This window comes from Aegilops tauschii, chromosome 1, assembly GCF_002575655.3.
Source record: "Aegilops tauschii subsp. strangulata cultivar AL8/78 chromosome 1, Aet v6.0, whole genome shotgun sequence".
In the NCBI taxonomy this organism is placed as follows: domain Eukaryota; kingdom Viridiplantae; phylum Streptophyta; class Magnoliopsida; order Poales; family Poaceae; genus Aegilops; species Aegilops tauschii.
The window spans coordinates 386,812,971-386,836,403 of record NC_053035.3 but is presented as its reverse complement, the minus strand read 5'-3'; the positions used below and the strand labels follow the sequence as shown (position 1 = coordinate 386,836,403).

At 46.0% G+C, this 23,433-nt stretch overlaps 3 protein-coding genes across 3 annotated transcripts; 2 read left to right on the top strand and 1 right to left on the bottom strand.

The window, feature by feature from the left end:
- The first annotated feature begins 3,053 nt into the window (after positions 1 to 3,053).
- Positions 3,054 to 5,285, top strand: LOC109740307 (uncharacterized). Its single transcript, XM_020299348.4, has 2 exons — positions 3,054 to 4,508; positions 4,605 to 5,285. The coding sequence occupies exons 1-2, from the start codon at positions 3,310 to 3,312 to the stop codon at positions 4,828 to 4,830; spliced, it is 1,425 nt and encodes a 474-aa protein (XP_020154937.1). The 5' UTR covers positions 3,054 to 3,309; the 3' UTR covers positions 4,831 to 5,285.
- Positions 5,286 to 9,814: 4,529 nt separating this feature from the next.
- LOC123496864 (protein FAR1-RELATED SEQUENCE 11-like) lies at positions 9,815 to 10,614 on the top strand. Its single transcript, XM_073506290.1, has 3 exons — positions 9,815 to 9,823; positions 9,904 to 10,076; positions 10,131 to 10,614. Exons 1-3 carry the CDS (start codon positions 9,815 to 9,817, stop codon positions 10,612 to 10,614), a joined length of 666 nt encoding a protein of 221 aa, XP_073362391.1.
- Positions 10,615 to 15,279: 4,665 nt separating this feature from the next.
- On the bottom strand, positions 15,280 to 18,057 carry LOC109740311 (uncharacterized). The gene is made up of 12 exons (XM_040398216.2): positions 17,884 to 18,057; positions 17,635 to 17,790; positions 17,492 to 17,536; positions 17,142 to 17,247; positions 17,024 to 17,088; positions 16,647 to 16,932; positions 16,355 to 16,527; positions 16,039 to 16,239; positions 15,827 to 15,955; positions 15,637 to 15,752; positions 15,483 to 15,558; positions 15,280 to 15,396 (listed from the first exon to the last, which is right to left on the bottom strand). The coding sequence occupies exons 1-12, from the start codon at positions 18,055 to 18,057 to the stop codon at positions 15,280 to 15,282; spliced, it is 1,644 nt and encodes a 547-aa protein (XP_040254150.2).
- Positions 18,058 to 23,433: the final 5,376 nt, after the last annotated feature.

Sequence of the window (23,433 nt, the reverse complement as noted above, 5' to 3'; positions counted from 1 at the left end):
GCTCGATGCAGCGGAAGCAGAGGAGCGGCGACTGCGAACTTGGCGCGGGCTCCCGGCGACTCCAGGCGACGAAGGACGACGAGGAGGAGGGCGTGAGGCAGGGGTTCGAGCTCTTGGCGCCATGGGAACTGCAGCTCGCGGACAGCCTGGCTGGCCTCCTGCTCCGGACGGCGCTCGTTGCCATGGCCCTCCACCGCCGCCACCTCCTGCTCCTACCCGTCCGTCGCCTCTCGTGGCGGCCTCCCTCTCGCCGTCTCCCCTCCCCGAGGCCGCGCCTCCCGATCTCCCGATCTGCTAGACGAGGGACAGGAACGGTGACGCGCACGGCGAGGACGGCGTGGACAGCAGACGCCTGACGCCGTGGCGGAGCTCACGTGGGGGAGGGAGCTGGACGGAGGGCTGGTGGTGCGCGGCGGACGGTGGGGCGACGGTGTCGAGCTGCGGGGTGCCGCCACGCGACCTCGGAATGCGTCGTCGGTGAGGCGACGACTGGAAAATTTTGCCTCCCAAAGCCTAAAATTCCGCTGGCGCGACCCCAAGCGGCGAAAAAAAGACCTCCTAAGGGCGCCAACGAGTGGAGATGCTCTAACACGGCCCCCATAGGGAGGATATCTGGTGCTACAGGAGCACCTAAGATTAGGTGCTCCAGGAGCTTTTCAACCGTTAGATCTGAGATCCGAAGGCCGAGGAGAGAGCTCACGCTTTTATTCAGAAAACACCTTCAGAAATTTGGTATTGCAAATCTGTAGATGACCGTTGGATTTCAGACCCAATGGCCAAGAAGCTCTTCGAGCTCCCGTAGCACCCGATACTTTCCCCGGCCCCATAGTATCCTCCATGACCGCACAGCTAGCACTTTCAGTACACATTTCCCATGTGCTCGTCGTGGACGAAGCAGAGTCGTCTGGTCCAGGACCCATCCGCTCCCGGCCGTCCAGGGAGCGAGCACTGTCGCCGAACCCCGACGCGGCCCACTGGCCGTTTCTCCGGGCCGATCAGTACAGACCCAGGTTGGATTCCAGCAGGCCACAGCCGTCCGTTCGCCTCGATATTTCTCTCTAGCGTGTGGGGCCCTTCGGACGACGTCACTCTCACTTACTTTCTGCGGTTTTTTCAAAAAAAAAACTTACTTTCTGCGGTCACTCATCAAGTCTCGGGGCTCGAGATGGTGCGACGGATGCACCCGCGGCAGCTTTTTCCGCTCTGGACTTTTCTTGGCACGGGCCGTTCTTCCTTTTTGATGAGACTAGTACTGCTATAGCTCGAGCTGTTCAAGCCACTGCAATTAAGGGGTCAAGTTTATGGATGGTTTTGGTCTACTTGGGCTCCGCAGCTTGCACTCTTTTGCACCCACTTGCCAATCACATGAATTCGATCTAGAAATTTGGATTTGACCTCATCACGTGAGTTCGCTGATCATGGTTTACCACGGGACTTTGATGGAGCATGGCACTTTATTATGACTAATTGACCACATGATGCCTCTACATGGCCACAAAGTTTTCCACTCCACTTGGTGGGTTTCATTTGTGAAGAAGGTGTGGGAAAAGTAGATAACTATCACTGGTGCGTTGAATAGATTTTATGTCAAGCTAGGGTCAAGTTTATCCAACTACATATGAAATTTCCCCGCAAGAAAAAAATTCGTTTGAAATAGATTTTTCTTTCGACCAGCTAGTAAATCAATTTGGAACATAAATTCTGGTTTCTTTTCAGAGTTGATTATTTCTGATCTCATATTAATTTTGTTTTAACTCAGAAGAGAGGTAAAGTTACCACGAGCATTTTATTTTAGAACAAATTCAGAAGGACCATTCGACTTTATAATAAAGCTCCAAACAAGTGTGATCACTTAGTCGTAATTCTTTGCCGAAGAGGAATGTGAGAGCCTAACTTAATGGGGATGCTAGACTACTCATATCACCAAAAAAATTCTTCTTTTTCGGGAGCCTATTCAAAAAAACTCCAAAGTTAAGCGTGCTCAGCATGGAGTAATTTCATGATGGGCGACCATCTGGGAAGTTGATCCAAGGTGCGCATGAGTGAGGACAAAATCCGTAATAAAGACAAGTGTTGATTTATGGGGCTAGTCTAGATCCCGCCAGAAGTAACGGCCAATAACCGACGGATGTGTTCGGGCTTAACAGGAAAGGAAATATAAACAATGACAAACTAGACGTATGGCATGACCTGCACATTTGTGGCTAAGTGCGCGATAACCTCCACATCCGTGGTGTTGCCATGGTAACCCCGTGATCGTGGGGTGCGCAGACAGTTGCACGATAGAATAGATTCCCGTTATGATTCTTGAAAAATAAATGAGGCGCGGGGTAAGTCCAGACTATGTACTATGATTTGCAAAAAGAAAATATATGCAGTTCAATTTACATACTTGCCTTTTCATATTGTTTATTTATGCGTTGAGAGTGGAGGTTGAACATCACTCTAATATTCCCTCTGTTCATTTTTATAAGGTGCTCTAGACATTTCAGACAGTCTTATAAAAGTGAATGGAGGGAGTAGTGTTCATCAAACCTTGAGAGATTGGGAGGATCATTTTGATTCCCGAGAGCATTTGCTCCCGAATGAACAATACTGCAAAAAAAAAATGGTAAAATGTTTTCAAAAAAAACTATGAACTTTTTTGTGGATGTTCTTGTTAGTGTCGCAAGAGAAACGGAGTAGTGGTGTTTCGTCGTGAAAAAAAATTGGGTGACATTTTAGGGTAATATTTGGTGTTCTTTTTTTTTCACACGCCAAAATGTTTAACCCTTTTCTCTAAAACTTTGCAGACAACATTTGAACGTAACTTATAAATACAAGAAGAAAATTGTTGAAACTTTTTTGACATTTCAAAAATTATTTTTCCTCGCAGGAGCACATGCTCCCGGGAGCCCAATTGAATTTCCGCCGAGAGATGTTCCTACAAAATCACAAAAATAGTAAGAAGTGAATTTTCCACCAAAAAGTTCCAAGATTTTTTTGCTGTCACCAACATACGGTCAGAAGTTTTTTCATCCTGATCACACTACACTCCAACGCACAAACAGTGGCACTACAACCAGGCCGCTTCACGTTCACGGGAGGCCGGTCAAGACGGCAAGACGCGCACGCCCCTCCGGGCTCCGGATCCCCTTGGTTAAAAGCCCCCGACGCGTTCCCTCGTCTGCTCGCATCCAGCGAGCCGCCTCCTTCGACGGCCGTGCGCGGTTTTCACACCTCCCTCGCGCTCGCGGTGCTGATCTCGAGGCCCAACCAGAGGCCGAGGGCTCTCGCCGCGCGCAGGGAAGGGGACCAGACAAGCTTGCCATGGGCTTCCAGGTCGCCGCCGTCGTGCCATCCCCGTGCGCGCCCTCGACCTCCTCGCGGTCCCCGTTCCTCGGCGGCGGCTGCGGCGTGCTCGCGAGATCCTGCGCGCCCGGCGGCCTTGCGGCCCGCCGGCGTGGCGAGGGGCGGCCCGCGAGGTGCGCGCTGAGTGCTAGCATAGATGGCGTGGGCGGCGGGGACATGGAGTTCTTGAGGCGGATCGAGGAGCTGGCGGCGTCGGCGGGGGTGCGGACGGCGGGGTGCGGGTGGCCGCCGAGCCTGGAGCGGAGCGCGAGCGGCGTCGGGCTGCCCCTGTCTCTTCGGATGCTGAAGCGGAAGAAGCAGCAGCGGCGGCAGCAGGTACCGCAGCCGTCGCGGTGGGACGAGCGCTTCCGCCTGGGCTCCGCCGGCGAGTCGGTGGGCCGCGCCTTCTCCTCCATGGTGCTCATCGTGCGGGAGCTGCAGAGCTTCGCGCTGCAGCAGATGCTCTGCGACGACCTGCAGACCGTCCTGGCGCGCGCCCACGGCGAGATGCAGGACTCGTTCGTCTGGCTCTTCCAGCACATCTTCGCCGGCACCCCGGCGCTCATGCTCTCCCTCATGCTCCTCCTCGCCAACTTCACCGTCCATTCGATGAGCAACAGCGTCGCCGCTGCCGCCGTCGCGCCGACGCCGCCCGCTGCTACGGTGGTCGACACCCAGCACACCGAGCCATCGAACCCGCGGTTCGACGCGGCTTCCGTCAAGACGTTCTCTTCTGGTCGCACTGCCTCGGTCGGTGGGGGCAGCGGGGGTGGCGGCGATGTCCGGCCCGTCGCCGGCGCTTCCGGCGATGACCGGCGGGACGAATCCCGCTACAGTCTGAGCCGCGTCGCGCCACAGCAACTAACGCCGCTGGCGGGAACGGGCGCGGAGAATATCGTGCCCGACGCCGCAGCCGTGGACGAACAGGCCATCTGGGAAAGGATGGTCGCGGAGGCCTCGAGCATGCAGGCCAATGCGCGCGCCGACGAGTTGACGGACCCGGACGTGCTGGGGAACCTGGTCGCGCCGGTGGAGGCGGAGATCGAGACGGAGGACGCCGGCGAGTACGCGCGGACGGAGCAGAGGTACGAGCTGGCCGTGTCCGAGGAGCCCAACAACTCGCTCATCCTCGCCAACTTCGCCCAATTCCTCTACATCACGCGGAAGGACCACAAGCGGTAGGTCCCCGGCCACGCCCCTCAACTGTTCGACGAATTGCGGGTTCAATTTTTTTTACCGTGGTATTGATTTGTCAACGTGTCTGTTAATCGCAGGGCGGAGCACTACTTCGAGCGGGCGGTGCGGGCGGAGCCGGCGGACGCGGAGGCGCTGAGCCGGTACGCGACGTTCCTGTGGAGGGCGCGGGACGACGTCGAGGCGGCGGAGGAGACGTACCAGCAGGCCATCGCGGCCGACCCCGGCAACGCGCACTACGCCGCCGCGTACGCGCATTTCCTCTGGAACACCGGCGGCGAGGACACGTGCTTCCCCCTCGACTGACGCGCGTGTTCTTGCGCCGGCCGCGGTGGATGCCGGCACGAGGCGAGACGCCGAGAGCACGGCACCATGGCCAGGCTAGTGGGCGGTGGATTGGAGCTGGGCTAACACATCATGATCCGTTTACTTAGTAGATTGAGTAGGAGCGTTCAGGGGGCGGTGGGGTGGTGCTCCGGGAGTCCGTGGTGCCGTGTTTCCCGCCCCAGGAATACGGCGACCGGAGCTTTTGGCCGGGCAGATGCGAGGGCGAAAGTCCCGATGAGCTTGTCGGTCATCTCCCTGGCATGCAGTGGGTGGCTGTAGGCTGGTGGTGCCACAGCGGGGAGGAAGAAAGGCGAGTGGTGGCATGGACGTTTGAATATGTTGTGTGTAGCAACTTGCGTCCGGTAATTACGGTGTGTAGTATATGAGCAAAAGAACAAGTGAATAATAAGAAGGTGATGGTGATCTCGGTGCAATCTTTCTCGGATCTTTCCTATTTGTACTCTAGCCTCTAGGGATTTGGAGTGCCCAAGGTGCAAGTGAGAACGTTTTGTGGGCACAAAATTCGATTTGTAGCTAGTTGCACGTTCCCCGCTGATCGATTAGTGTTGCTAGCAGTATATGGTTACTGATTATCGCCGATGTTTAGAGCATCTCAAGCCGACCTTAAGTTTTTCGTATTGACTTTAAGGAATTTTGACTTATATGAGATTTAATCCTCGTCAACCGGATCAAGCGATACCCTTATTCGGTTGAAGGAAAATTCTAAGCAGCGTGTCGGCTGATGCTTATATTTGAGCAGCCGCAAGCCCCTTCCCCGCATCGGCCATCCTCCTTCCTCCACTCGCTCGCACCGCAGCCACATCGGTGCCGCCCCAAGCCACCTCGCAGCCCCTGCCCGCACCTCCGCCTACACTGCAGACGCTGACTCCCCTAGCCCTCTTTGAATAGACCGTTGTCGCGCCCGGTCACCCTGAATGGTCGGATCCAGCCGTCGGGGGTCGCCGCCGCTAAATCAACCCGATGGGCCACCATCGGGTCAACACTACGTCGGATAGAGGCCAGACCGAAAGCGAAGGGTCTTTCGTCTAGCGACTCCGACTCCAACGGCCTGGGTATGGAGAACCTCCTGACCGAAGAAGATTAAATTATTTTGGTTTTAGGATGCTAATATTCATTTTATTTTGTTCGAATCAAGTAGTTTCAGTTCCGTAGTTTAAATTCATATTATGCAATGTATCAAATTGTGTTTTTTTTTAGATTTGTGTTTGAATCGAATAGTTTCAATTAGTGTGAATTTTTTAGGGAGTTAAATTTAGAAGTTCGGCTAGGAACCAGTTTATGTGACTCCTCGAATATAAGGAGTCAAGGTTAAGGGTTCATTTGAGGAGCTAAATTATAAGGGATCGACTAGATATGTCCTAACTCCTTATATTTGATACGCTAAAGCTCCTAGCTGTACCCTTACAGCTTAGCTCCATAAAACAGAACACTGTCAATTCTTCTAAGTTTTTGAGTACCTACTACATTCCAATAACATATTTGGACACATAATAAAACCAAACTTAATAATAAAAGTTCATACAATTCATGAATATTACAATTTTAAAGTTCACAAATCAAATTATTCGAATTCAAACACACAAAAGGGTCCAAATGAAGTAGCACAACAATCAACTAGTGCAATGAAGTAGCAACTGATGCTGAACAAGATCCTCTCAGAGCCCCTCCTTCTCTAATGAATGATACACATGCTTGTGCGTATTCGAGAAAAAAATATCCTCTTAGAGCTGGGTATGAATTTCTCGGTTCTCGATGCTTCGAAGCGTTGCGAGGAATCTCTATATTTATTTGCATCGTGTTCCAGCTCAATGGTATCATCATTGGTGATGTACAAAAATTTCTGTGCAATGCCTCTCTCATCTTTAGTGATCATCCTGTGCAATATGCAGCATATCATTATATGTAATAGAACATGTGGGTTGCAATACTCGAAAGAGCCACGAACAATGACAAAGCGCTTTCGAAGCACACCGAAACCTCTCTCAACATCCTTACATGACGATTCTTGACGCACTGCAAAGTAGGGTCTCGCGTTCCCCTCAATGGGTTCGCAGTCCCCCCCCCCCCAATTGTACTCCTCAGCTTAAACCATTCATCATGCTTCTCCAAAACTCTTGCAATGGCGAGGAAGAGACTTCAGTGCATCCGAATGCCGACGAAAATACTTCTCTGGATAGGATGTATTGGTGTTGGAACAATCCTTCATAAGCTTCTCATAGCCCCTTGTTCTATCTCGATTGATGTATAAGCGGCTGAACTGTGATCCTAGTCCCGATCTCTGAAAGTCCTCGTTAACGATCACAAAATGGTCATCTCAAATTATCATCTTCTTCTTCCTCCTCGTCAGACGAATAGTCGTTGACGATCATCTCCGTCAACCTCTTCATCTACACTATGCAATATTCTAGGTTGATTTTGATTGCAAAAATAGCAAAATGTAAGGAAAATAGCTAAAAACGCATCTAAGCATTTCATCGAACACCTTGCGGGCGGAGAAGGTGAGAGCCTCAACATGCGGCATTGAGCCGAATCCGTGGCTAGAGGTGGATGGCGGGCAGTCGACGAGTGGGCAATACACAGTCGACAGTAGACGACGGGCCTCAAATCGAACTCCTGGAGGACGACAAAGCTTGCTGGTCACCTACAAAGACCGTCGGTCTCGCCGTGATAATGCCACCACAAAGCTCCTTGGTAGGTGCTTTGCGTCATCTCCATCGTCCACCGACTTCGTTTGGGACCAAACGAAGCACCTCCGATGGTTTTTTTGCCCACCGGATCGAACCGGTGCGGCAAATATATGTGTCGATTCAGGCGAAGACGGAGATCGGTGGAGGAGTCGAAGTGGACCAGGAGAGGGCAAATGCTGTGAGGTGTCGTCGGGCCGACGACGGAGGCCGCGAGTGGACGTAAAGACAACAACAGCGTCCACATGATGCACCAGGGGCATGGAGGAGAGCCGGCGCGAGGGAGGGTCGAATCCTGAGAAGTGGCGTTGGTCGAGTATATTGGAGGGTCGGAAGAGCCGACGCTTATAAAAGTTATAAGAAGATAAGCCGGATAAGATTTCGGCTAAACGTGATTTTACTCCCGAAAGTGAGTGAAATATATAAGTGAAAACTTTGTTTTTGCCACTCTACCTTTTAACCACTTTGCTTATGCCACTCTAGAATTTGACATTTCACTTTTACCACTCTTAGTTTTTGACAATACATCACAATGAATGGCAATTGTGATACATTGTGAAAATGTAGGCAAAAGTGAAATTAAAAGTTATTGCTGTTGCCACAGAATGGCATTTGTGATGTATTGTCAAAAACTAAGAATGGCACAAATTCTAGAGTGGCATAAGCAAAGTAGACAAAATCTATAATGGCAAAAACAAAGTTTTCCAATATATAAAGTGTTGAAGCATTTTCCTTCACTGGTTTCCAAGTAGAAATCATCTAACGGAGGCTTGCTCCGTTGCACCCCCCTAACTCAATTTCCTAGGGGTATTCTTGACCCCCGCCATCTATTTTTTCTCCGGCCCGCCGCTGCCCATATCCAAGCCCTGTAGCCCATATCCAAGCCCCGTATAACCCGTATGACCCATACGTATGTATACGGTGACATCCTGAAAAAAGGATGACACGACCCCACGACCAGGTAGGACCTGCCGACGGCCGATCCATCAATCACGCAGCTCCATCATTCACGCAGATCCTCCATCATTCTGGTGAGGTTCTGTAGGAATATCGGCGGCGGCGATCTTATCGCTGGCGATCTCGTCCGAGAGCGCGCGCGACACCGTCGTCAACCTCCAGCGCTCGCAGGTACCGCATCCCGTTTCCCCACGTTTGTCTCGCTCGCGGCAGCATCAAACGAACTGCCGCTGTTTTCGTCGTAGTGGTTAACCTAGCGGGGCGGGCAACCTAGCTTTCTGGCGGTCCAGGCCATCGCAGATCTTGTTCTGGTAGTGCTGCTCGTCGTGATATACACAGTGATCACGCGGGCTAAAGTGGGTTTCTTCTTTCTAGGGTTAACCTAGCGTCGGTTGCCGTCGGTTGTGTGCACGACGGCTCCGTTATTTGATGCGGAGGCTTACCTAGGTATCCGGCGATCCAAAGTAATCACGACTGGTGCCGTGGGCTAGGAATCCGACGGCGCATGTTATCACGGGTAGCGCTGCTTCTCGCGATCCAAAGTGATCACGTACTGGATTCGTGGGATGTACCTTAACGCCGCTCGGTGTGGAGAGGGGGGAGGATCCATGGGCGATCAGAGGTCGTTGGCGTCGGTTGTGTGCACGATCTGAACGCCCTCGGTTGGGGCGCTCTCCGGTTGGTGTAGTTTATTTAACATCCGTGATCGTGCGCTAGGTGTTGTATATGTCAGCATTGATAATGTTTGCAAATGTGATGATACATATTAATTGTTGTAGGAAATGGCGGACGATGAGTTAACTGATATGATGTCTGACATGGAGTTTGGAGAACTGATGAAAGACTGGATAGAAGATTGGTCAGATGATGAAAATTCAGATCGTGGAGATAGGTCAGAGAATGGGAACGTATTGGAAGATCTTAATGTGAGTGGCATTATCATGTTGTAATTTTTTGGTGGCATCCGACAATATTATATTTTGAAAATTTATAGATGGATGAACATGATGATGGTCAGGAAAACAATGAGCATGATGATGGTGAGGAAAACAACTCGGAGATCTCGAATGAAGATTACATTAGTCAGGTATGGAAGTGGAATTTTTTGTTGGCATGCATGCAAATTGAATTAATCCTGGAATATTATATGATAAGTACTTATGTATTTGTGTTATATTTTTTAGCTCATTTCCGAATGTCATAATGCGTATGACTATTACGGTGAATCCGACGCGGAGACAGGCCTTGATGTCGACTCATTAGCTGCACCTGATTCTGGGGAGTCGCAATCGTCGGTCATCATGACTGAGGTATGTATGTAATCAATGTTGTATGGAAGTAATGTTATACCGTAGAAAACAGTTTTCATGGCTATGTTATGATTGTGTAGGTGACAGAAGTTGAGGGGAAAAAGAATGTCCAAGATACTGCTAGTGCAGATGATAAGAGGGATATGTTCATGCAGATAATACAAATGACTTTTACGTCTCACGAGGCTGCGTATGATTTCTACAACAGCTATGCTAGAGATAATGGTTTCAGCATTAGAAAGAATAGGGTCAGGTATAGCAAAACCGAGTCACGTCATATGCGTTATAGGCGGTTTGTTTGTTCCAGACAAGGAAAACGTGACGACAGGTTGCTAACCGAGGAAGGACACAGCCATAGGCTCAGACCCGAGACACGCTGCCACTGCGAAGCGCACCTGACCGTAAAGCTTGACCAAAAGCGTGGGGTTTGGTATGTTGATAGTTTTGAGGACAAGCATAGCCATTTGGCAGGACCGGACGAGGTACCTTTTCTTTGGTCTCACAGAAAAATCAAAGAGTACCAGAGAGCTGAGATACTGTCCATGGGAGCTGCAGGGATTAGAATTCACGACATGATGGATTCCTTCATCAGCAAACATGTGTGGTATGGCGGTGTTGGTTTTACCAGGCGTGAAATATACAACCTTTGCGCCAGGGAGAAGAGGAAGCTGCTTTCAAAAGGTGATGCTGCCACAGTCATAGGCATCATGGTCAGTAGGAAACAGAGGGATCCTAGCTTCTTTTTCGAGTACAAGCTAGACAAGGAAGGACATATGAATAGGATGTTCTAGTGTGACTCCCAGTCTCGTCATGACTATGAGGACTTCGGCGACGTGCTTGTATTTGACAGCACGTACAAGATGAACCGGTATGGTATGCCATTCATAGCCTTTGTTGGTCTTAACAATCACTGAAAAACCACTGTTTTTGCTTGTGCCATAGTTTCGGACGAGATCGAAGAGACATATGTGTGGCTGTTGGAGACTTTTTTGAGGTCCATGTGTCAAAAGATGCCGAAGAGTGTTATCACGGACGTCGACGCTGCGATGATCAAGGCAATTCGCCAAGTCTTGCCAGACGTGTGGCACCGTATATGTACATGGCATATAGAAAAAATATGAAGATTCACCTCAGTCACAAGTCCTTGAAGGAGTTCCGAACTCTTCTGTACTACAGCACGTCCACGACCACGTTTGAGGAGAGATGGCACGCGTTTTCCAAAAGATGGCAGTCAGAAAAAACAATAACATGGTTGAGATGGATGTATAAGAAGAGGAGACTGTGGGCCGCGGCTTATCTGACAGAGGGTTTTTGGCTTGGCATGAAAAGCAACCAGAGGAGTGAAAGTCTAAACTCATGCCTTCACCTCCACCTAGACGGTGAAATGACCTTGGTGGATATGATTTTGCACTATGAGAACGCCGTTGTACGTATCCGTGAGAATGAGGCACGAGATGATTGCACGGCCTCACAGAGTTTACCGATGCCAGTTACTAGCTCGAGGGAACTTGAGATAGCTGCTTCTCACGTCTTCACTCCAGCAAACTTCTATATGTTGCAAGCTGATCTTAGGAAAATTGGTGGCATGGAGATTGTAGAAATAAAGCTCGGAGACGGATCACAACAGTACATCGTGGCCTGGAAGAATAACCGGAAGAGCCGTTTTTGGGTGGAGTACACTCCAGTAAATTCCGCAGAAACTATAAGGTGCAGCTGCAGAAGAATGATTCGAAAGGGTCTACCTTGCAAGCACATATTCCATGTACTGAAGTACTTGAATATATCTGAAATACCAAAGTGTTTAGTTCTTGTGCGGTTCGCGAAAGACGCAAGGTTGGGACTGCCCGCCAGGCGCACAAGCGATCTGTTGGGATTTGGATGGACTGGAGCAGCTGAAAGAATGAAATATAACCAGGTCAGTGTGTCGGCTTCAGAAGCTATGCATGCAGCATGCAAACACCCAACTTTGTGGGATCAGTTACAGGAGAGTTTGAAGACCGTGATAGCTAAGAGCCATGCGTATGATCAGCTAAAGGAAAATTTGAGTAAGAAAACGGCTGATCTTAATACTTGTGCAATTGAATATGTAGACGATGGTGAAGGCAACATAGTTGAAGTTCATGATCCTATTAAAGTATCAACGAAAGGTGCAACTAAGGTAGATGAGAACCGCCCTATGTCGAAAAATCGTAGGCCACTTTCGTACGATGAGATCAGAATCAGGTGCGGCGCATGCAAATTGCTATTGCACACTAAATGCAGCAAGAAATGCAAACTAAATAAGAAGTAAGTTTTTGTATGCATTGTAGGTTATAATTGTTTTTAACTTGTCATTCATTAACTTTTCCTGTTATCGTGTGCAGAAGCGTGGTGGGCGAAGAAGAGTAGAACAGTTGCTAAAGTTATGTTAGGATGAATCCAGTGATCTAATAGTGAGGTGTTTACAATGTGTTACTGCATACATGATACATGATATATACTATTGCAAGAGGCCAGTACCTTGAGATAGTGCTTGTAGCATATATGGACTAAACAGGAGGTGGTCACTAGGGACTTTAATCATGGAAAATGGATAGCATTTTAGGCATTGTAATGATGGCATCTTTTGTGTTTTCCACTGTAGTTATATTATATTAGAAAACTAGACGATACCCGGCATGTTGTTGCGGGAATGTTTTGCAATATATTCATAGAGAAATGGTTACGTGCAACATGTATATGTTGTTGCGGGAATATTTTGTTTGCATGTTGTGGTGGACCTTTCTCCATACATGTTGAATGACGAGGTGGCAAACTTGCATGTTAAGAGAAATAGGTTAGTGGTGGCTAGTTGTTTAGATATAGAAGATGTAATTATGTGTGGTAATAATTAAATTTTTTTCACTCCTTTGGTTCACCACCATTTAGATATAGAAGATACCAGCTCACTTTGGTCTATAGTATAGACTTCGTACCAAAAACCCACCATTTTCCCCTCATAAAGAAAAGAAAAACCCACCATTTTATGGCTTGTAGTGTAACTCGGGCCGCTTGTCCCGATGACGTGGAGGGGGGTGACGGATGCCGTTAGACGGCGCAACACACGGCCACTCCCGTTGCCGAGCCCATTTAACAATTTTTATTTTGATTACAACCCGTTTAAATGGGCCGCGCTGGCCACCTGGTCGGGGCGATTCTTCCCTCGCGATCTCCACGCGCGTTCTATCTATCCACTGCGACCGCCGCCGCCGCCACCGATCCACGTCTTGCCGCCGGTCACGTTACGCCATGGTTTCGTGGAGCGACGAGTCGAGCTCTTCTTCGGATGGCGAATCCGTGACTAGCCTGCAGGTACGCTCCTACTATATAATCTCCAAAAGTGCTAGGCTTAGGGTTAGGGTTCTTCATTTCCGGTATTTAACGCAGGGCGTTGATTTGTGCATTATCTCTGTCGTTTTGTTTAGCTTCCTACGACTATCCCTTGCTATGAATGGAGTGGCATTGCTCACGATCTGTCTTCTCGTTCTCTACATCGAGAACCTTGCGTCAGGCTAGTTGCTTTTGATTCCTTGGACACTGGCAGACGTTTTCTTGCCTGTGGTAAGAAGGTATGTTGTTCCGTACTGTAAATATATGTTTAAATTACCTCGTGCTCGATTTACTTCGCGGTAATCCATTGTTCTGCCCAAAATTGCATACAATTTCAATTAATTTGTGCATTTACAAAGTCCGTATTTATGTTGTTGTTTTTACGGTCTAATATTTGTTTTAGCACATAATAGCATATACTTGTAGTTAATTGATCCATATATATATATGTATATCATTGCATGCTACATTTTGTGTTTATATGATTGAGACCATATTTTTAGTGCATTGCATGTAATTGTATTGCATTTGTGCATATATGATTGAGACCATATTTTTTCATACTGTAGGAAGAAGTGAAATGTAACTATGTGGAATGGGTAGACCCGGAGTGGTCAGTGGCTACGAAGTTCTGCCTGAGAGAACTGTGGAGCATGTATGACGAGAAGCTGAGACAGAATATTAAGAATGCTGAAGAAAAATGCATGTTAATTAGAGAAAAGAGGAGGACGGAGGAAGAGCTGAGATTTTTCAAAATGGACTTTGCTAAACTGGTGGCTAATAAGGAGGATGCTCTCACGCAGTTGGGCAATGCAAGATTGTCACTTAGCGATCTCAAAGAGGAGCTGGAGAAGAATAAGATGGCAGACCATGGTTGTGCCAATCTACATGAGGTCCTGAGGGTAAAGGCTGAGAAAGACCAGGACCGGGTGGTGCTAGAGAGAGACCAAGTGATGAGAGAGAGGGACCAGCTGAAGCAAGAGAAGAAAAAACTTGAGTATATTATTGCAGATTTTCTCAAACAGAAACATGGGTACGTTGATAAGATCAAGAAGCTGACGGAGATTTGTGATGAATTTTAAGTATGTTTTGTGGTTTATTGTTGAACAGAATGATCAAGTCCTATCTGCATTGTGGCCAGTTCATTTGTGTAAGGTCTAAGTATATTATATTAACCAATAAATTATATCACTTTCAAAATAGTTTGCCCTTGTTTGACCTGCATCCTAATGCGGGTTCTCGGCTAAGCACTGAAATTCTTTTGCTTCCACCGGAGCTCTAAATCGTACTGATCAAGGGGGCGAAACAGTAGTTGATCATGTGATTGATGGTGCTACTGATCCTGATCTTCATGATGCAGAAAAGGAAAAGGCTAACAAAAATGCAGCAAAAAAACTGTGCAACGTGATTTCAAGCAACACATAATGCCAAGGGAGTCTGGCACAAGACACGAGGAAGATCCACCTGCGGACGCCGATCCCGAGAGATCCAGCGGCAATCATGCGCACGGGATCCCAGGCGGATCTGCCTACTCCACCAATCGCAGGATCCACGGGTGGCCCGTCTGCGTCCGACACACGGGCTGTCTCCACCGAGCGGTCGGGTGAGACCGGACCTGGCGCGTCCCCCCCGCGCGAACTGGCGCTCGTCGACTAGGTCGCCCGCGCTGGGACCGGATCTGTCGTTGTCTCGGGCGCGCGATCCCACACCGGATGGCACGACAACCGAGGTTGATTCTCAAGCAAACAAAAAGGAATTTATCAATTTTTTTTTCTTATTGTTGAATAATGCCAAATCAAATCAAAAAAATATGCAAAAGTAAAAAAGAAATGAATTACTCTTCCATGACAGAAAAGAATGAACACAGCTGCAAAAAACATTAAGGTAGAACAAATGAAGGGAAGCAAAAATTTATTGGTACGAAACGTATAGTCTGACTGCATTACACATACACAAGTATGTGTGAGCGACCAAAAATCCACACAAAATCCATGGTATCGTGCTTATTACATGAATGATAGAAAATCAAAGTTGTCCATGCCGGGAAACATGCTTCCGGACTTAAAACAAACGACTAAAACTAGAATCTTGAATCATGTATGATGTCTTCACGCCTTGCTTTTCTTTGCGATGTCGCGGATTTTGTTCTTCACACATTCTAGCGTGTTGGTAGGTGAGAGAACCAACTCGGCGACGAGACGCCTTCTCCTTGCATTAACCGTGCCCTGCAATTTTTAGAACAAGGTTTAATGAATAGAAGTTGGTATTATACGACAATTGTACAAGTGTACGAACAGAGAGGACAAAGTACCTGGGTAAAATCGGCGGTCCATCGATCCCCGTCCCAACGCTCCATAACTTCAATCACAAAAAGGCCACAAGAGTTCCTAATATATATGCAAACATTAGTCACCGTGCACACGAACATGTCTTTCGTAAGTAGAAAATGATGAACCATAACTCACCCGTCCTCTTGTAGTGGCATGTCGATCTGAGGTATGATAGGCCACTTAGTGACGTCTGGATATTTGCCAGGTGTAATATGGTTTGCCTCTTCCATATCAATTGCTATTGCTAGTCGCTATTTGAAAGAAAGTGGTAGTGAGAAACCATATGGCATTTCATATGAAGAATGCTCAATGTTGGGGAGAGTACCAGTGCTTTCACAGTGTCGAGAGAGAACTCGAGAGGATAGAGCGAATCAAAAACTCGGAATTCTTTCTTGAGGTTGTGCATCACCACGGTGATCCAGTGTGTATTGCCGACGTTCAACGGGATAAACGACTAAAATGTGGAACACATTTGTAATCAGATGCAATTATGCTTGTTGAAATGAGTGTTAATGAACTAGTAAGAACATATCGTACCTTATCACGGACGGTATACTCGTCCAGAACCCTACGTACTGCTCCAGCTCTGCTCAGCGCACTATCCATGTTGTATTTCGACGGTTTAGGGTTGTCTCGTGCCTTAGCACGATCAACAAGGTATTTGGACCTCCAGGCTGGACAGAGGTGCCGATCATGACCAACGCGCAGAGCCAAATGTGTCTGATAAGCATTGATAATCTGCGTAAAATAATAGAACATTTTATTTTCATAGGTGACACCTAGATTATGCACTTAAATAGCAGGACATGGTAATAGATCTTACGTCATCCGCCAGCCATGTATGCTCAAGTACCGGTCGTATACTCTCCACAGTCACAGAGGTGCCACGTTCATTGTAGTAAACTCTTTTTGTCATATTCTTCTCAGACCGAGCAGCAGCCTCCACAAACACAACAGAAGCATCGATGAGTTCCGGTGTCAAATCGTCCTTAACAGAGCCTTCCATGTCATTGTCACTAAACAGAGCTGCATGATAAATTACGAACGTCATGAACGGTGAGTACATGAAATGGTAGTAAATTAAGCACTAAGATAGCTACTAACGGTACCTCTAGTTGCGGTAGTGTTGCCGGATGGCTTAGTACCGCGAGCGCTTCGCTTGCCGGGCTTGTCAAGTTTAAAGGGGGATTCAAATTTCTTGGGAACAGTCCGTCGGCGCTTCCCGGATATAACATCGTCTTCTTTTGCGGTTGCTGCAGACTTTTCCCCCTTGCTCTTACCCACCATCCCGTCGATAGAACCTGCAGAAATGTCAATGTCGGACGATTCTGCTCGAGGAGAATTACCTACAATCCAAGGGTTCTCCGGTGTTGCGCCGCACTCATCAGTAGGCTTCGTTGTCTTGTCAACATTTAACTTGGCAGGTGTTTTCTAGTTAACAAAGAAATAATGTGATAGGTTCAGTTAACGGAAATGAAGATGCATAATTGAGATAAATGAAGAAAAATAAATGAAAACATACTTCCTCATCATCGTTGTTCTGGTTTACAACAGGCTTGTCAGGCTGTGTCAAATCAATCACCGGGTCTAGACCGTCAGAGTCATCCTTGTACACGAATTCTTTTTTTTTTCTGGCGGACCATTCTCAAAGGAATCCACTTCTAGGTCGGCATCGTTGTTGCCGGAAGCCGCAGCAGCCGCTGGCTTGTACATCACACCATTTTGGTTCAACTTCTCTAACAATCTCTGCATTACATAAAAAATATTAATTAATGTCGGCACGGTTTTGCAACTTCAAAAATGTCTTAAAAATAGAATTAAGGGTGTATCACCTCGGCTACTTGTTCCGGTATTTCCTTCATTTGGCTGCGTATGTAATCCATACACCGCTTCATGATGAGGTTCATCATCTCGTCCGCGTTTGAGGCTAACTTGGACTTCTTTGCCGCACCAACGGCGGGCTTCATTTTGGCTTTTCTGGTTCGGGTACTTTGCGCTCCTGCGCCCTATACTCCTTGGTTATGTTGTCTTCAATCTGCATGTGAAATACAAATATATGTGATGAATAAAAATATTAATACAACTAATTATGTTATATAAAAGATTTGAGAAGTACCCAACGTAATGAATTACCTTGATGTTACCACGGCCACGGCCGTGGTCATAATCAAACTTGTCTCTCCTTGAGGCTGCAGCTTCAGTCCAATTCCTCATTAGAGGTTCCATGGACAAGCTAGGATTGAATGCGCATTCACCTTCCAGAGGCTGAACCTTCTCCCAGTACAGGTACTGCATGAATATGAAAAATTACAATTAGTACTATACAGCAGGTAAATTAGCAATCATATTTTTTTTGCAATGGTACAAGTCTGAAAGGTGTACCTGCAGGAGAGCTAAGTTCCCTCTCGGCCATTGGCGGAGGTGTTTGCCTTTCCTCACGTTGCGAAGGCAGTCCAGCAGAACCCGGAGGGTGAATGCATTCCAATTAATCTTGGATATACGCTTCACATCGTCCACCAATGCGTAATATTGCTTTGGTATAGTCTTGCTCGACATGGGAGCAAGAACTGTTCCAAGCAACACGAGGACAACTCTCCGAAGGAAATCGTTGTCGGCGGATTTATTTTTTGTGATGTCCACAATCAGATCATCGATGACTATGTTACCTGTGGTCTTGCTCAGGAATTGAGGCGGCACTCGATCTTTAACATCCTCACCTTCCTCACCGAGAATACCTTCTGCCGACAGTCCGTGGTTCTCCAAGGCCAAGATGCACTCAACATCCACGGCACCGAGAGACTCTTCGCCAACCAAGTCTTGTACAATGAATCTGCCCTTGGTAGGATCAAAAATCTCAACATGTACCGGATCAACAGTGTACGCATCTTCAGCGAAGGTATCTGAAGCATGCTATGGAGTGGTGTTTCGGCAAGTGCGGCCCGTTGACCGGAAGATAGACTGGCAATAAGTTTGCACCATTTTTTTAATTTTAGTAAACAATGTTAGAAATAATATAGAAAAAAGAGATTTGATTTTAAATATTAGAAATATAAACAAGAAAAGAAATTTTGGAGTTAAGAAGTGAAAAACAAAGAGAATATAAAACAGATTAGTGCGCGGGTAAGGCTGCCCTGGGCCAGCCCGCCCGAATTGGGCCCAAGGCAGAGCCGCGCAAGGCACAGCGCAGCGCACAACCGTGGGGTGGTGGGAGTTTGGTCCCACCTCGCCAAGCGAGAGAGCGCCGCACCGGTTTATATACCCGGCTGCGACTCCCCTCCCAAGCTCCTATCATATGCAGGCAGTACATTGCCTAACTCTCGTCCCCTCTGCCCCGTGGGGCCTACTAGCAGCAGAGATATTCTGCACCACGGGCCTGCATCCTGGCCCATGAACGGCTGGGTTCCTAGTCGTATGCAGGCCGTGGTGTATGAATTCTCCTGCTCTGGTAGGTGGGCACTTTTTTTGGCATATTGCCATGTGTTTTGATCTTCAAATCACACACTAAATTATACACATGCTCACTTGCATTCAATACACATTTTTTTGCATATATGACAAGTTAATGATTTGACCTTCAAATCACCTAATAAATTTTACACATGCTCACTTACATGTAATACACATGGCTATTAATGGGATTTCAACAAACATGAGGCCGTGGTGTATGAATTCTGCTCCCACATGCATGCCATGGTCATGGTAGGGTGTGCATAAAGTTTGGGATCATTTGGTGGGACCGGCAAGGAAAACCTCTTTCAAACTTGCCCTCCGGCAAACCCGAATGGTCCGGCTTGTACATGGTTCATGTGGAGGCATGCATGAGATGACCCCAACTTTTTCGGAGCATGTGGGCATGGCCAATGTGCTCCCCCAGGCAAGGTGTGCACGAATTCGGACACAATACACACGTTGCGTCATGTCGGGGCACTGTTCTAGGGTTTTATCGCTGCAAAACGCCTACAAAATGCATCGAGTGTCGGAAATGAACGATAGTTGCCATGCATGCTTGCTATGCTCATCGTAGGGTGTGCATAAAGTTTGGTATCAATTGGTGAGACCGAGAAGAAAAACCTGCTTCTAGTACATGCTGCAATTGGAGGCATACATGCGATTGTCCAAACTAGATTTGATTTAATAATATTTCAAGTATGAAATAGAAAAGAAAATTTATAATTAGGAAAGACAACCATGAAAAGTGAAATAAAAGACAACATTATATCATACAATATTTAAATTTATAACTGTCAGAGCAAAGAAAAGAGGAGAATATAGAAAACAGAAGAAAATTTTGAATGAATAAGTGCAATAAAAGACAACATATTATCTTACATTTAAAAAATAATTCAAATATAAAAAAGATAAGATCTATTAGAATGAAGAAGTGAAATAAAAGATAACATATTATCTTACATTTTGAAAATATTTCAAATATAAAGAAGAGAACAAAGATTAGAATGAAGAAGTGGAATAAAACATAACATTTTATCTTCCAAACTAAAAATATTTCAAATATAATAAAGATAAGAAATATTAGAATGAAGAATTGAAATAAAACACACCATTTTAGTATATATTTCGTAAATATAATCAATATAAAAAATAGAACGAACAAATGAAATAAAAGAGAACAGAATTTGGCATATAAAATAGATCAGCGCGCGGGTAAGGCTGCCCTGGGCCAGCCCGCCCGAATTGGGCCCAAGGCAGAGCCGTGCAGGGCACAACGCAGCGCACAGCTGTGGGGTGGTGGGAGTTTAGTCCCACCTCGCTAAGCGAGAGAGCGCCGCACCGGTTTATATACCTGGCTGCGACTCCCCTCACAAGCTCCTAACATATGCAGGCAGTACATTGCCTAACTATCGCTCCCTCTGCCCCGTGGGGCCTACTAGCAGCAGAGATATTCTGCACCACGGGCCTGCATCCTGGCCCATGAACGGTTGGGTTTCAAGTCGTATGCAGGCCGTGGTGTATGAATTCTCCTGCTGTGGTAGGTGGGCACTTTTTTTGGCATATTGCCATGTGTTTTGATCTTCAAATCACACACTACATTATATACATGCTCACTTGCATTCAATACACATTTTTTTGCATATATGACAAGTTAATGTTTTGACCTTCAAATCACCTAATAAATTTTACACATGCTCACTTACATGTAATACACATGGCTATTAATGGGATTTCAACCAAAATGAGGCCGTGGTGTATGAATTCTCCTCCCACATGCATGCCCTGCTCATGGTAGGGTGTGCATAAAGTTTGGGATCATTTGGTGGGACCGACAAGGAAAACCTCTTTCAGACTTGCCCTCCGGCAGACCCGAATGGTCCGGCATGTACATGGTGCATGTGGGGGCATGCATGCGATGACCCCAACTTTTGGGAGCATGTGGGCATGGCCAATGTGGCCCCCCAGGCAAGGTGTACACGAATTAGGACACAAAACACACGTTGCGTCACGCCGGGGCAGTGTTCTAGTGTTTTTTTCGACCACCTACAAATCACCTGAACTTTTGCACCCATGATCTCTTGGACAAACAAAGCTAGGTTTCCAAGGTTTTACATTTTTTTGAATTTTTTTCAATTTGTAATGACCTCTAGACTGACTGGTCAAAACATCGGTCTATACCTAAGGGGGCATTGTAAAATTTATTTTTTCAAATATTTCTTTCATAGCCATGTTTGGCACATGTGCGACGCCAAGTACAAGAAAATTTGAGTGATTTGGAGGTGGCGGAAAAAATCACCTATGCTCAAAAACTGGCATAAGTTAGACCAAATGGCCCTCCGGAATGCGGTGATTTTTTCGACCACCTCCAAATCACCTCAATTTGGGCACACATGATCCCTTGCACAAACAAAGCTAGGTTTCCAAGATTTTATTTTTTTTGAATTTTTTTAATTTTATAATGCCCTCTAGACTGACTGGTCAAAACATCGGTCTATACCTCAAGGGGTCATTGTAAAATATATTTTTTCAAATTTTTCTTTCATAGACATGTTTGGCACATGTGGGTCACCAAGTACAAGAAAATTTGAGTCATTTGGAGGTGGTGGAAAAAATCACCTATGCTCAAAAACTGGCTTAAGTTAGACCAAATGGCCCTCCGGAATGCGGTGATTTTTTCAACCACCTCCAAATCACCTCAATTTGGGCACACATGATCTCTTGCACAAACAAAGCTAGGTTTCCAGGGTTTTATATTTTGTTTGAAGTTTTTTTATTAATTTATAATGCCCTCTAGACTGACTGGTCAAAACATCGGTCTATACCTCAGGGAAGCATTGTAAAATATTCTTTTTTCAAATTTTCTTTCTTAGCCATGTTTGGAACATATGGGTCACCATGTAAAAGAAATTTTGGGTGATTTTGAGGTGGTGGGAAAAATCACCTATGCTCAAAAACTGGCTTAAGTTAGACAAATTGGCCCCTCCAGAATGAGGTGATTTTTTCGACCACCTCCAAATCACCTCAATTTGGGCACATATGATCTCTTGCACAAACAAAGCTAGGTTTCCAAGGTTTTATATTTTTGTTGAATTTTTTTAATTTTATAATGCCCTCTAGACTGACTGGTCAAAACATCAGTCTATACCTTAATGGGGCATTGTAAAATATATTTTTTTCAAAATTTTATTTCATAGCCATGTTTGGCACATGTGGGTAACCAAGTACAAGAAAATTTGAGTGATTTGAAGGTGTTGGAAAAAATCACCTATGCTAAAAAACTGGCTTAAGTGGCCCCTCCGGAATGCGGTGATGTTTTCGACCACCTCCAAATCACCTCAATTTGGGCACACATAATCTCTTGCACAAACAAAGCTAGGTTTCTAAGGTGTTATATTAGTTTTAATTTTTTTTTGAATTTATACTGCCCTATAGACTGACTGGAAAAAATCACCATGTAAGTTTGACCAAATGGTCCCTCCAGAAGGCGGTGATTTTAGCGACCACCTCCAAAATTTCCACTTTTTAAAATATATTAGAAATGGAAGATTCAATCTTGCTAACTTATGAACATTGACAAAAAAAGATTTTCAAAATTTTCTAATTCTTATAATATATTTCAAATGGAAGTTTCAATCACGCTAACTTATGAACATTGACAAAAAAGATTTTCAACATTTTCTAATTTTAAAAACATATTTGATATGGAATATTCAATCATGCTCACTTATGAACATTGACAAAAAAGGATTTTCAACATTTTCTAATTTTAAAAATATATTTGAAATGGAATATTCAATCATGCTCACTTATGAACATTGACAAAAAAGGATTTTCAACATTTTCCAATTTTATAATATATTTGAAATGGAATATTCAATCATGCTAACTTAAGAACATTGACAAAAAATGATTTTCAACATTTACTAAATTTAATAATATATTTGTAATGGAAGATTCGATCATGCTAACTTATGAAAACCTCAAGTCAATGTTTTTTACTATCTATCCTATGTAGATAAGGCTTGTTCTTTGCACACACCATTACCAAGCACATGCCCACTGTATGCAGCATGTCTCATCAGTCAAGCAACATTGAAGCACCTACTGTGATCATTGCAGCATCAGAATATAAACACTGCAACAAAGATAGCTGACCTGCATCTAGACAGTTGATATACTTCAGAGACATACTAGATTAATTAAGTCTCTGCCATACTTAAGATCTGCCATACTACTTAACAGTTCACAAACACTTCCACCTTCCAGATTCACAGTTCACAACCATACTAGCGCAAAAGTTAAACATCATCAACTATACTGATGATTAGTACCACTACCAGCTTCACAGAGGGTGACTACATGGGATCCATAGCCTTCAGGAGGGCTGCATGCTCTGCCCTGATCTTCATGTCTCTCCCACTCGTCTTTAAAGCGCGTGCATGCGACACAAGGTGCTCATACAACCCATCCTTGGGAATTGGC

Bases quoted from the DNA above. Each gene is read 5' to 3' on its own strand.
- LOC109740311 (XM_040398216.2), bottom strand. From the start codon at position 18,057: ATGTCGAGCAAGACTATACCAAAGCAATATTACGCATTGGTGGACGAT. The intron at 17,248-17,491 runs GTACCCGAACCA...TATGTAATGCAG, and splicing joins ATAGGGCGCAGGAGCGCAAA to AGATTGTTAGAGAAGTTGAA. The intron at 16,240-16,354 runs GTACTTGAGCAT...TATTTTACGCAG, and splicing joins CTGTGGAGAGTATACGACCG to ATTATCAATGCTTATCAGAC.
- LOC109740307 (XM_020299348.4), top strand. From the start codon at position 3,310: ATGGGCTTCCAGGTCGCCGCCGTCGTGCCATCCCCGTGCGCGCCCTCG. The intron at 4,509-4,604 runs GTAGGTCCCCGG...TGTTAATCGCAG, and splicing joins ACGCGGAAGGACCACAAGCG to GGCGGAGCACTACTTCGAGC.
- LOC123496864 (XM_073506290.1), top strand. The intron at 10,077-10,130 runs GTATAGCAAAAC...TGTTTGTTCCAG, and splicing joins ATTAGAAAGAATAGGGTCAG to ACAAGGAAAACGTGACGACA.